The following is a 13,342-nucleotide window of genomic DNA, read 5'->3' on the forward strand; positions in this document are numbered from 1 at the left end:
GCATCAAATTAAGACAAGCTCAAGAAAAACCCTCTGCTGGGATCCCTGGGTAGCTCGGGGGTTTAGCACCTGCCTTTGGCCCAGGACGTGATCCTGAAGTCCCAGGATCAAATCCCACATGGGGCTCCCTGCATGGAGCCTGCTTCTCCCTCTGCCTGTGTCTCTGCCTCTCTCTCTCTCTCTCTCTCTCTTTGTGTGTGTCTCTCATGAATAAATAAAATCTTAAAAAAAAAAAAGAAAAACCCTCTGCTTTAACAAGATCATAGTATATTTAACAAGATAGTAGCAAAGAGATTAAAAATACAAATTATAGAATACATTTATCCAAACCAAAACAGAGCACTAAGATGACAAGGTTAATTTTTAAAGTAATGCATATTATGCATTGACTCAATGGAAAATATAGCACATAAAGATATTCTGAACTACAACATTTGCACATAAAGAAATGTCATTATAATCTAACACAATTTTGCACTGAGCACTGCTGTTTACCCAGTGCCCACTTCGTCCTCTTGTCACTACTCTGATTTCCATTTTCTCCACATCAATGAACTTCAGGAGAAATGATCTCAGAAACCATTTCAGAAGCAGGCTTGGCTGGCCTAAGGGTAATCTCACAACCTTATTAGTGACTGGTTCAGAAATTCAGATGTAAGCCAAGGAGCATCTCATTGCCCTGTCTCTGTGAATTGGCTCGGAGATGGGCACTAACCCAATTAAGGCCAGTAAGGACAAGGGAAAGTGGGACACCTGGGTGGCTCAGTGGTTGAGCATCTCCTTTTGGCTCAGGTTGTGATCCTGGGGTCCTGGGATCGAGCTCGGCATCAGGCTCCATGGGGAAGAGCCTGCTTTTTCCCTTTGCATGTTTCTGCCTCTCTGTGTGTCTCTCGTGAATAAATAAATAAAATCTTTAAAAGAGAGAGAGAAAGAGAACAAGGGAAAGTTTGCTAAGGGCTTCTGAAAAAGAAGTCTCCTTGCTCTTCAGGAGGGAACCATCGGAACTGACCTGTCTTGCACTCTGGATTTTGTGTTATACACACCAGAGGTCTCAAACCACGGCTGCCTTATATATCACTGAGGATACGGCCAATTCACAGAGCAGGGCAAGGTCAGAGAACACAGGGAGAGCACAGCTAAAGCCCCCTGATATCAGCACACCTATCCACACTTATGACTGTACTTTCTTCAGAGACATAACCCAAGAAATCTCCTTTCTTGTTATTTAAAGATTTTATTTATTTATTTATTTATTTATTTATTTATTTATTTATTTGAAACAGAAAGACAAGAGTGAGCAAGCATGAGCAGGGGAAGCAGCAGAGAAAGGAGAAGCAAACTCCCCACTGATCAGGGTGCCTAACACAAGGCTCAATCCCACAAACCTGGGATCATGATCTGAGCCGAAGGCAGACGCTTAACCACTGAGCCACCCAGGCACTCCAAGAAATCTCCTTTCTTGTTTAAGGCAGAATGTGTTGGAATTTCTGCTTCTGGCAGCCAAACTTATCCTAACCGATATACACCAAAGGCTCTTTTGGAATTCCAAAACCACAGATGGGGTTAAAGCACTGCATCTTAAGCTATAAAAATGCTACAGAAAAGGACAAATTGGTTTTTTTATGCATATATGTATACCTATGAGAAAAACAGATAATTGATTATGTAATAGACAGGAGGTGGCAAGAAACTGCTGAATATCTGATCCACTGATCCATCATCTACTGGGTCTGTGATTTAGCCAGCCTCACGGTGCACGGAGCAACATACTGACTCAACCTCTCTATCTATGTTATCGCTGGCTAGGCTATAGACAGCTCTGTTCATGAATAGAGATTCTGACCCATGCTTAAAAGAGTCAAGCAGAGTACTTTACATGTGAGTTCTATCCATAAAACTAGAGAAAAATTTTCTCTACACAATTATTTGTATAAGGAACCAGAGAGAAAGTCAGGCCAGCAAAACCTTGGCTTTCACAAATCGAATGCTGTAAGATATTTCTAAATGTAATACTTACGAAATATGATTAGTCAACAGCATATTTCAGCAAATTAGAGAAATCCCTAAAGATTGGTTTGAAGAAAAAAACCTAAAAACAAGCTTTTACCTAATTATTAAAGGACACATTTATAAAAATTAAGGATTATCTTAATAATTTACCTCTCATAGCTGCAAAATTCTGTATAAATAAAAATCAATTAGTCAAGATTTTACCAGGGCTCCATAAGCAATGGGAATTCTTAAAAAACTAAAGCAGCCTACTGCTTAATAGCCTACTTAAATGGTAGCACAGATAGGAAATGTATAATATTCTTATATAAATTGTAATTCTTTGTGTTCCTTCCAACACATGTTTAGATGTACCTTTGCTACCAAAATGCCTCAAAAATTGAAGCAATGAAGATTTATTACATGTTCTAATTTTCCTAGTTTTATACAATAATTAAAAGATTTTTTTAAAGATTTTATTTATTTATTCATGAGAGACACAGAGACAGAGAGAGAGAGAGAGAGGCAGAGACACAGGCAGAGGGAGAAGCAGGCTCCATGCAGGGAGCCCGACGTGGGACTCGATCCCAGATCTCCAGGATCAGGCCCTGGGCTGAAGGTGGCGGCACTAAACCACTGAGCCACCCGGGCTGCCCCATAAAAGATTATTTTTAAAAGTAAAAATAATACTGTTTATTTCCCATGTTATTCAATTTAGGTCAGAATGGGATTAATTGACAAAACAGCCTTAATGAAATGCACATCTTCAGAAAATACAGTTTTTCAGGACCGTCTCAGACATTTCATACAGTCCTTGAGAATGTCTGAGCTTCCTATTTAAAAAGTCAACGGGCACCTGGGTGGCTCAGTCAATGAAGTATCTGAAACTTAATTTTGGCTCAGGTCATTATCTCAGGGGCATGAGATGGAGCCCCAAGTTGGACTTCATGCTCAGCAAGGAGTCAGCTTGAGATTCTCCCTCTCTCTCTCTCTGCCCCTCCCCCAGCTTACACATGAGTGTACACTCTCTCTCTCTCTCTCAAATCTCTTTTAAAAATTTAACTTTCAGTCCCAAGCAGCATCTGCAAGACCAGGCATCCACCAATGGCAGAAAAGAGGATGATGCTCTATATGCCAGGCCCTACACTGGATTTTTTTTTCTTCATCAGGAATCAGAGATTCAGAGAGACACACTAGCTAGCTATTAAGCCATGGAACTAGAATCTGAATCTACTCTATTAGGCCCTAAATCCAAGATCTGATCCCCAGTGACTGGATTAAACATAGACAGACAAAATTACAAAGTGAGAAAAAGGAAAACACTAATAGCTGTTCACCAAAATCCATGTGTGTTTTAGGCTGAACTGTGTCCCCCGAAAATTCATATGTTGAAACCCTAACCCCTAGTACCTTAAAATAGGACTATATTTGGAGATACGGCCCTTAAAGAGGTGATTAAGTTAAAATGAGGCAATTAAACTGGGCCTTAATCCAATCTGACCAATATCCTTAAAATAAGAGAAAATATGGATACAAAGAGACTAAGACCATGTGAGAACACAGCAGGAAGAGAACCATCTACCAGCCAAGGACAGGACTCAGAAGAAACCAAACCTGCCTACATCTTGACCTGGGACCTCCAACCTCTAGACTGTGAGAAAATAAACTTCAGTTGTTTAAGGTGGGATTTTGTTATGGCAGCCTTAGCAAAGCAACACAGCATTCTGTTCTTCCTGGGCACACAGCAAGGCAACAACTCCCAGCTTCCTTCACAGTTAGCTTTGGCCATGTGACTAAGTCTTAGCCAAAGAAATGGAGCAGGAGTGGTATGTGTTATTTCTAGATGTCTAATGCACATTCCTCTACTTCTCTTTCCCTTCAGGCTGGCTGGAGGACAGATAGTGCCTAGAATGCCCTTTAGTGCCTCACAATGATGATGGCAACACTGTCATACCCAAATCCCCATGTGAAGGAGAGTTGCCCACCAATGTGTCCACCACCCATTACTGTTAACTGAGCAAGAAGTAAACTTCTATAATGTCTGAGCTTTTGCACTGCTTTCTTATAGCAGCTAGACCACCCTAACACGGAGGCACAAGAAAGCATAGTGAGAGTAGAAAGAAGGAAATCCTTGTGGTGGGCCACACTAGCTGTTAGCAGTAATTCCATCCGGGGGTTCTTCTCCAGAGACAGCCTCAGCCTCCCAATCCTTTTCAATTCAGGGACTGCCAGAGAGAGGAACACAATGCTTCTAATCTTGCAACATACTTTTGGAGAAATAACAGAACAAACCAGAATATAATTCTGTGCCATAAATTTTCCTAACAGAACATTTGTTAAATTTGGCCCAATAACTCACTAAGTGTGCTCAAACACACTCTAAGAAGTCATGACTGATAAATGGTAATGGAACACTCCCCAATCTTGGCATCTTCCTCTTGATGACAAGTTGCCCTGTCCGTGTTGAAAGCTACCAAGAGGTGTGTAGACAGCCTGTGGTTACCAACCCTTGATGTTGCAACATTTAAGTGTCTTCCTCTGTCCTTCAAAATTCTCAAAACAAATGAAACTTTGTAGAAGTAATATTACAAAATTCCATACAGTCATACAATACGTGTAAGGGAGGGGAGGAAGACAGATGAATTAGATCAGTCAGTAAAAAAACAATAAATAACTCAAAAAAAGTCGGAAACGACTGATCTATAGAGCTCTGTACTACTGTAAGACCATTATGGTTACAGAGAAGGAAAAGACCAATCTGATAAATGAAACTTTATTCTAGGCAAAAACTCTGTAGAGGCATCAAAACAATATTATCTTTGTAGAATTTCATAGATGGAAAGTACATCACTGTATCAATCATTCTCTTGCCTGAAAGAACAAGTTTGAACATTACTGTGGAAAACTATTGTTTTGTACTATATTTCTATTCTTTGGGATAGATAGATTTCAAAAAGACAAGTAATGTCAGATGGAGACCCAATGCTGATTTTCCAGGAGACAGCAAAATCTCTCCAGTTTAGTGTCATACGCGTAAGGCCTTTGCACATTGGGGAAAACAGCTCCTCCCAATTCTCCAGAGTCATATAAAATTATCACAAGCATCCTTTGAGGTATGTATTCTATAGACCTTATCTAATATAGATAAAAACTATTGTTTCTATAATCTGGATTGTGCCTAAAAAGAGATCCATATATTTATGGCCTAAGGTATTACCATTCCTAATCAAGCAATGAATATCTTCCTTCTGAGCTGATAGACACTAACTCCTCGACAGACCTCCTACTACGTCCTAATTCTATCTCCTGAGAGGCCTGCCTAACTACCTCAAATTGCAAACTTGGCAAGTGTCCTAGTTCCGAAAAGTGAAGGAAGGCAGGTTCCCAGTTTTAAGTTAGCGTTTGCAGTGTTTCTATCCACAAGTGAGCCAACAGAGTGTTCTCTCTCTCTCATTCCTTGAATAGCACTAGAAAAATAAGAGTCTATAACCACTAAGACCTAAGAAAGGCACCCAGAATGATGCAAGGCTCTATGGTAAGCACCCTGCATGACAGTAAGAAGCCTGATTCTTGGGATCCCTGGGTGGCGCATCGGTTTGGCGCCTGCCTTTGGCCCAGGGCGCGATCCTGGAGACCCAGGATCGAATCCCACGTCGGGCTCCCGGTGCATGGAGCCTGCTTCTCCCTCTGCCTATGTCTCTGCCTCTCTCTCTCTCTCTCTCTCTCTCTCTGTGTGTGACTATCATAAATAAATAAATAATTAATTAAAAAAAAAAAAGAAGCCTGATTCTTGTGCTGCATGCCCAGGGAGACGGGGCCTTAACTAAGGGGGATGAGACTGGGAGTCCTGGGATTCCAAGCCTCAGGCAGAGTGCTGTGAATGCAGAAAGAAGAGTGTTTATGGCTGAGTAAGAGACAGCAGAAACTATGGAGGAAGTGGTAACTGGGTTAAGCAGGATTTCGAAGGGCAGGGATAGCATTCCAAAGAGAAGGAAAAATATGTGCAAAGGTCTGAAAGTCCTTGGCCTATTTGAAAAGATCATAGCAGCCAGCACTACTGAAATCAGGCCCAAGAGTGAGAAATTAGTTTAACATGAGGTCCAAAGGCTAAATCAGAACTAGGAACTAGGGGCACCTGGGTGGCTCAGTGGTTGAGCATCTGCCTTTGGCTCAGGTCATGATCCCAGAGTCCTAGGATTGAGCTCTGCATCAGGCTCCCTGTGGGCTATGGTGGTGTGCTTCTCCCTCTGCCTGTGTTTCTGACTCTCTCTGTGTCTCTCATGAATAAATAAATAAAATCTTAAAAAAAAAAAAAAAAACAGAACAAACTAGGAACTAAAAGGCAACAGATACATTACTAAGGAGCATGAACTTTACAGCACAGCGCTCAGGGATTGTGACCCAAGCCTGATCACTTTAGGTGCCTCTATCCAATGACGCTGGGAACACACGCGGTCCAAGTCATTGCCATTTGCTAAACAAAACCCCAGGCTCTCCAGTAGCTATAGTTCACTTGCAAAATAAGGGCAAGACCTGAGAGGGGTGAAGGGGAGAATGGGAATGCTGGAGGAGCCTATGATGCTTACAAGTTTGCAGTGAGGCAGTCATCAGGAAGGTTTTAAATGAAGAAGGTTGTCTGTCAGAGTAAATTTAGCACGTGCACCACAGTACTCCTAATTCTTACTGGAATTTAGGTGAAATGTGCCTAACACAGACACAGCGCTAAACTACTATGATTCCTCCTCACCTTCCCTAAATTACCAATCCCATTTTCAACCTGATTCTGTTTCATATTAAATATTCCTGGTCTAGGTAAAGTCTCTCTGAAAGGGTTCCTGAACAATAAAGATGCTGAAAAATCTGCTGAGTCTCAAAAAGTTTAGCAGAAAAGATTACGAGCACAGCCTGAACATGACCAGAAGGTGGGGCTGCCTTACTTTCTAATAGTAGCCCCAAAGGAAAGTTGGGGGCTTTTCCCGTGTATGCACAGCACTACAAAACAAGACTTATCAGCCCTATCCTGAAGCTACCTATGTCACATGACACTCTAGTCTCTAACTCTTCACTCAACCCAATCTAGGGAGTTCAGACAATGGAACAAGTACGTGATACAAAATACCAGGTGGGTGGCACCTAGGTGGCTCAGTGGTTGAACGTCTGCCTTTGGCTCAGGTGGTGCTCCTAGGGTCAAGTGCTCCTGGGATCCCGTGATCCCATGCTCCTAGGATCAAGTCCCTGCTTCTCCCTCTGTTTATGTCTCTACCTCTTTCTGTATATCTCTCATGAATAAATAAATACAATCTTTTAAAAAAAAATACCAGATGGCTTACTAGCAAGCTACAGAAATCTTTCATCCACATAAAACCTCCATAAATGCAATGTATTGTTCTCTCAAGCCCACAGACTGAGTGCCCCTTGGAGGAACAAAAATTTGCCAAGTCCATAAGGTTGCTACCTGAAGCTAGCTGACTACCCATGCCCCCTCGGTGTTCTTATCCACAACAGATCTTTAGTGTCACCTGCCAAGCACCCGTGTCCAAGCAAAGTCAGCATGACGGTTTCTGACATTTGACTTAATCCCCTTTGGATCCACTCAAGGAAAACTTGAGAACAGCTTCCATTCCAAGAGTCTTTCAGGAGCTCAACACACCATCAGGCGACCCACATAAAAGCTCAGGACATAAACCAGTAAAGGTACAATGCCGAAGACAGTTTTTCAAAGGGCACTTGTGCCTTTATAGAGTATTTTCATCTTTTTGTTTTAAACACTCATGCTTTCAGGTCTTGGTCCCCCAGGAATAGGAAAGATCTTTAGAAAGGTCATCTTCTTCCTTATAATATTCTCATTAACTTTTCATTTTTCTTTTTTTCTTTTTTTTTTTTTTTTGGTTTTCAAAAAATAGTAACAGAAAGACCAGCCCTCTGAGTACCAGCTCTGGACCAGTCCACTGGTTAAGGACTTTGGCTAACTTGAACATGCTCTGAGGAGATCATGGCTTCAGAAAAGACAGAAAACACTAAAGGCTCAGTGGAACAGATTAGCAAAATGTCTTCAACGAATCCTCTTTAAGACTATTACACAATTTGACCTTTTAGCAAAGTACACTTACTATAAAGTAATTATTAAAAAAATATTATTAGGAAGTGTAGGTCCTAAAAGTCGGTATGCATTTTATATAAGAAGTCTTGAGTTCTATTGCTTACTTTAAGCTTTATAATCATTAATAATTCTATATACTGTGTCCAAATTATCCTATGTCCAATAAGAGCATCACTTGACCAAAAACAAGCTTATGGCCACATCATTTACTCCGTGAGGAAATGTTTTAGCACCCTCTACTGGCCACTTGTCTTATCTAGTCAACTCATAACCTCTCCCCAGTGTGCAGCTAACTTCCAAAGGTCAGATGGTGGCTACAGCAAAGGCCACGCCATCCTTCCTTCAAAGCCACCTGTGCAACAGCTGGGCCAGAAGCCAACACCACAAAAGGAAAGGACAAACTCCTTAAATGCTCTCCTGCCACTACTTGTTCACGAGTCCTATCATACTGGCTGATTTCACCACCACCACCCTGAGCCCTTGGCTTGCCTAATCTGCATCCACTTCCAGTAACCCATCCGGCCTCATTTCTACACTCACAGACTCTTCTATGGGCTGAGCCTATACCACTAGCCCATCCCATCTGCTTCATCTAGCCAGCTCTGGTGGAATGCGGGGTCTGGGCTTACCTATCTGGTATCACCCAGGTAAACAGAAGACAGAAAGAAGAGCTTAGGGGAGAGATTTTCCCCTACACACTCATAGATATGATGTCAATCAACTGCCCGCCCTTGCGTGTATACTATTCATCTTGGGGGTTTGGAGGAAGATGCCAGAAGAGAACTTCTCCTCTCCCACAACCTCATGACAAAACACACAGTCCCCTAGAGAAAGCAAGGCTCCTTTAGTAGGATCTAACACAAGTAACCATTAAAGCTGTAAGCTCTCATTATCTGGCCAACTTCCTTTCATAAACAAAAATATCAGAGTCAGCACAGTATTCATCATTCAGTAACAGGAGGAAGAAGAGGAAGGGTGAGACTATAAAAAGTTTTCGGAGCATTTCTTCACTCCCAAGTCTTGCTAGAATAAGCTACTGCTTACTGATTAATAAATTCTTACTGGTTTGGGATCAATCATCTACTGAGTGAAAAATATTCTTTACAAGAGGATGTGGTAAAGGACTGAAAAGTAATTCCTGCCATCAAAGAGCTTGCAATTTGGTTGCAAAGACCAAACATGCCAAAGGAAATAATTAAAAAGTGATAAAGTGTTGTTTCCTTTAGTAAAAAATATATATCGGAAATTCCACAAACACACACACACACACACACAGTCCCCTTCTCTTTCTCTCTCATGTATAGAAAAATGATTAAAATATTAATAATGGTCATCTCTGCAGTAATTTCAGGACTGTACTTTTTTCTTCATATTTTTCAGTACTGTAGGAACGTCCTACAATAAGAATGTAGTATCTTAAAAAGAGAACAGAAGTTAAAAACCAATTTATCAAAGGTATAAACAAAGGAAACTGCTTACAAATATAATATGGTATACAGAGTATGATCTATGAAGACAGTTACATAAAAGTATATGGAAAAAAGACTGGAAGAAAATAGATCCCACTATTAATGATAGTTTTTCTCTAGGGGCTACAGTGATTTTTGTCCTTTCTGCCTTCCATGCACTTTCTCATTTCCTAGAAAGTAAGTCATTCTTTACTTAAAAGAAATTCAAATGTCAAACAACTTTCACCCTCATTTTAAAATACCATTAGTAAAAGTGCTTTACTGATAACCATGCACTTAACAACATACCTGGAATAAGTGCTGTGCTGATGAGGATATCCACCTCCTTGCACTGTTGAGCAAAGAGTTTCATTTCAGCCTCGATGAACTCTTTGGACATCTCCTTTGCATATCCTCCTTGTCCCTCCCCAGATTCCTTCAAGTCCACCTCCAAGGGCTCAGCACCAAGAGACTTAAATTGCTCCAAAGCTGCAGCTCTGGTGATAATTGAAGTGAAAGCAGTGGTTATTTTAGGCCCTTAAGAAAAGTCAAGATCATCTTTTATATATACATTTTGGGTTTTTTTCAGTTTTTATTTAAATTCCAGTTAGTCAACCTTCAGTATATATTAGTTTCAGGTGTACAATATATAGTGATTCAACACTTCCATACAACACCTGGTGCTCATCACAAGTGCCCTCCTTAATTTCCATCACCTATTTCCCCATCCCCCCATCCATGGTAATCATCAGTTTGTTCTCTATAGTTAAAAGTCTATTATTTGTTTGCCTCTCTTTTTTCCCTTTGCTTGTTTGTTCACATGTGAGTAAAATCATATGGTATTTGTCTTTCTCTGGCTGACTTCTTTCACTTAGCAGAATACACTGTAGCTCCATCTATGTCATTGCAAATGGCAAGATTTCATTCTTTTTTATGGCTATTGTAGATAATAGGCTGCTATAGACATTAGGGTGCATGTATTCCTTTAAATTAGTATTTTTGGAGAAAAAAAGAATTAGTATTTTTGTATTCTCTGGGTAATGACCTAGTAGTGCAATTGCTATTTTTAACCTTTTGAGGAACTTCCATACTGTTTCCCACAGTGGTTGCACCAGCTTGCATTCCCACCAACAGCGCAAGAAGGTTCCTTTTTCCCCCCACATCCTCGCCAACACCTGTTGTTTCTTCTGTTGTTTAACCATTCTGACAGGTGTGAGGTGATACATCATTGTAGTTTTGATCTACAATTCCCTGATGTTCATTGCTGTTGAGCATCTTTTCATGTGTCTGTTAGCCATCTACATATCGTCTTTGGGAAAATATTTATTCATGTCTTCTGCCCATTTTTTAATTGGATTGTTTGGTTTTGGGGTACTGAGTTTTAAGAAGAGCAAACTATATAAGCAAAACTGGAGACTTTCTTTTGATATCTCTGACTGGCCTATTTCAATTATTTCCAAAAGTATGTACCACTTCTATATTTTTTTTCTGGAAAAATAAAAACTATAGGGAATTCCAATTTCTTCTTACTTCAGTTACAAGGGAATTTCACTACTGATAACTTCAACAATCAATTATGTTTCTTGGGCCCCCACTGTCAATGATGATGTAAACTCTGACCTACATTAAGATTTTATTTCATTCAAAACACTCAGGTTGAGGGGTTTTTTTTATTTTTAGGTTGAGGCTTTCATTTGTAAATGTTCTGAATTATGGGAATTCCTCTCTCATGAATGACCCTTATAAGTATTTTAACAAAGTGATTTTTGTCCCTAGTCTTCATTAAATTGTGTTTGAAAAAAACAACCTGTAAACAGTATTTTAAAATGTGACGAGCCAACACATTTAAATTATGTAAAAATACATTCAGTTTAAAAAAATAAACACTAGGGGCACCTGGGTTGCTCATTTAAGCATCTGCCTTCAGTTAGGTCATGATCCCAGGGTCTTGGGATCAAGTCCTGCATCAGGCTCCCTGCTCAGCCAGGAGTCTTCTTCTCCCTATCTCTCTGCCTGCTGCTCCACCTACCTGTGCTCACGCCCTCTCTGTGTCAAAATATTAATAAAATATTTTTATAATTAAAAAAACAAAAAAGAAACAGTACCATGAACTGTGTACTGGTCGGATAATCAGCCAACAAAGATCTCATCTCTGTGGTGGACAGTATGATTAACCTGCCAACATCTACCCCACTACAATAAGTACCAAACTGCCCTGATGACAATAACTTCAGGTGCTTGTTAAAACTTTAAATTCACAGGCCCCGTCCAAGACCCAGTGAATTAAAATCTTGAGCAAAAAGGCCAGAAGCTTTATTCTTAGCAAGAGCTACAGGTAATTCTGGCCATCAGGGAAGTTTGGGAAACTGTCATCTGAGTCCCTCAGTCCGGAGCAATTGTCACAGTCAGAGAACAGATACAAAGGGTAGGACACAGTTGAGCAAGAGCTTCTCACCCTTTTCTGCTGGCTTGAACAAGGACGCTTGTAGCCCAGATTGCCTGGGGAGGCCAACATGTGACACAGGGAAATTAGCCAAAGCTGAGGACAACAGAAAGAACAGAAAGAACCTGGTCCTGGATGGCACCAATGAACCGCTGACTCAAGTATGAAAGAGGGAGTCCTTCCCAGGAGTTTTCTTTTAGGAGAGCTAATACAGTTTCTTAGAGCTTAAGCCAGTTTGAGTGTTTTCTATTCCTTACAGCCAAAAGGATACTGCTGTTTACAAAGTTTTAGAAATGGCTACTATTTTTAATGAAATAAGATAAATTTAAAAGGATATCAAAAATAAAATGACATATGTATGTGAGTGATCACAATTTTGTTCAAAAGGTATCTACATAAATATCTGTAAGAAATGATGCCAAAAAATCATTAGCAATTATATCTAGCTGGGAAAATTCTAAAAGGTATCTTTACTTTCTTCTTTATGTGTCTCTATATTTTTCAATAATGAACAAGTATAATCAGAAACATAAATGCTATTTTGGAATCTTTGCCTTCAAATTAATTATCATTAATAACAAGTAACAAATTGTAAGATGTGAGTATTTTGGACCCCAATTTCCATTTCTAGGAATTTATCCTAAGGAAATAATGAAATATCTCCAAATACATATGTTTTTACATATATGTACATGCAGTATTGTTTATATACACCAAAAATATCCATTTATAGAGGACTAATTAAATAAGTCACTGTACTTCCACACAGAGGAATCCTATGCAACCATTAAATATATTTGTGGGTAAGTAAAGATCTTCCCGATCTACTGTTAAGTTAAAAAAAAAAAAAGAAAGAACAGTTAAACAGTACTATTAGTAAATATTTTTAATTAATGTGTAGAAATATGGGACACCTGGGTGGCTCAGTGGTTGAGCATCTGCCTTTGGCTCAGGATGTGAGCCTGGTCCCAGGATCGAGTCCCACACTGGGCTCCTTGCATGGAGCCTGCTTCTTCCTCTGCCTGTGTCTCTACCTCTCTCTCTGTGTCTCTCATGAATAAATAAAATCTTTAAGAAAAAAAAATAATGCGTAGAAAAGGGAACATATCCTAAGATGCTAACAGTTCTTTCCAGGGAATAGGCTATTTTATTTTCACTTTTTGTACTATTTTATATTTTTCTGAATTGGGGGAATAAGCATGTATTATGTTTATGATAAGAAAGGAAATGTTATAAAATTGATTATATCTCCTTATAATATGCAAAATAGGGCTAATTATCCCCACATCATAGAGTTTTGTAAAGAACAAAACAAAACAAAGCATATAGCACAAAGCATATACCTGGAAGATGGTAAGCATT

General features: G+C 39.8%; 1 protein-coding gene across 5 annotated transcripts in view; it reads right to left on the reverse strand.

Moving 5' to 3' along the window:
* Positions 1–13,342, reverse strand: part of NNT (nicotinamide nucleotide transhydrogenase) — a 94,301-nt gene that overhangs the window by 56,547 nt on the left and 24,412 nt on the right. For all 5 annotated transcript variants that reach the window (XM_072824670.1, XM_072824673.1, XM_072824669.1 and 2 more), the window contains one exon: positions 9,847–10,034. In XM_072824670.1, the coding sequence (XP_072680771.1) occupies positions 9,847–10,034 (188 nt within the window). The remainder of the gene's footprint in view (positions 1–9,846; positions 10,035–13,342) is intronic.

The sequence above is a fragment of the Canis lupus genome, chromosome 4 (assembly GCF_048164855.1).
Source record: "Canis lupus baileyi chromosome 4, mCanLup2.hap1, whole genome shotgun sequence".
NCBI classification, from domain to species: Eukaryota; Metazoa; Chordata; class Mammalia; order Carnivora; family Canidae; genus Canis; species Canis lupus.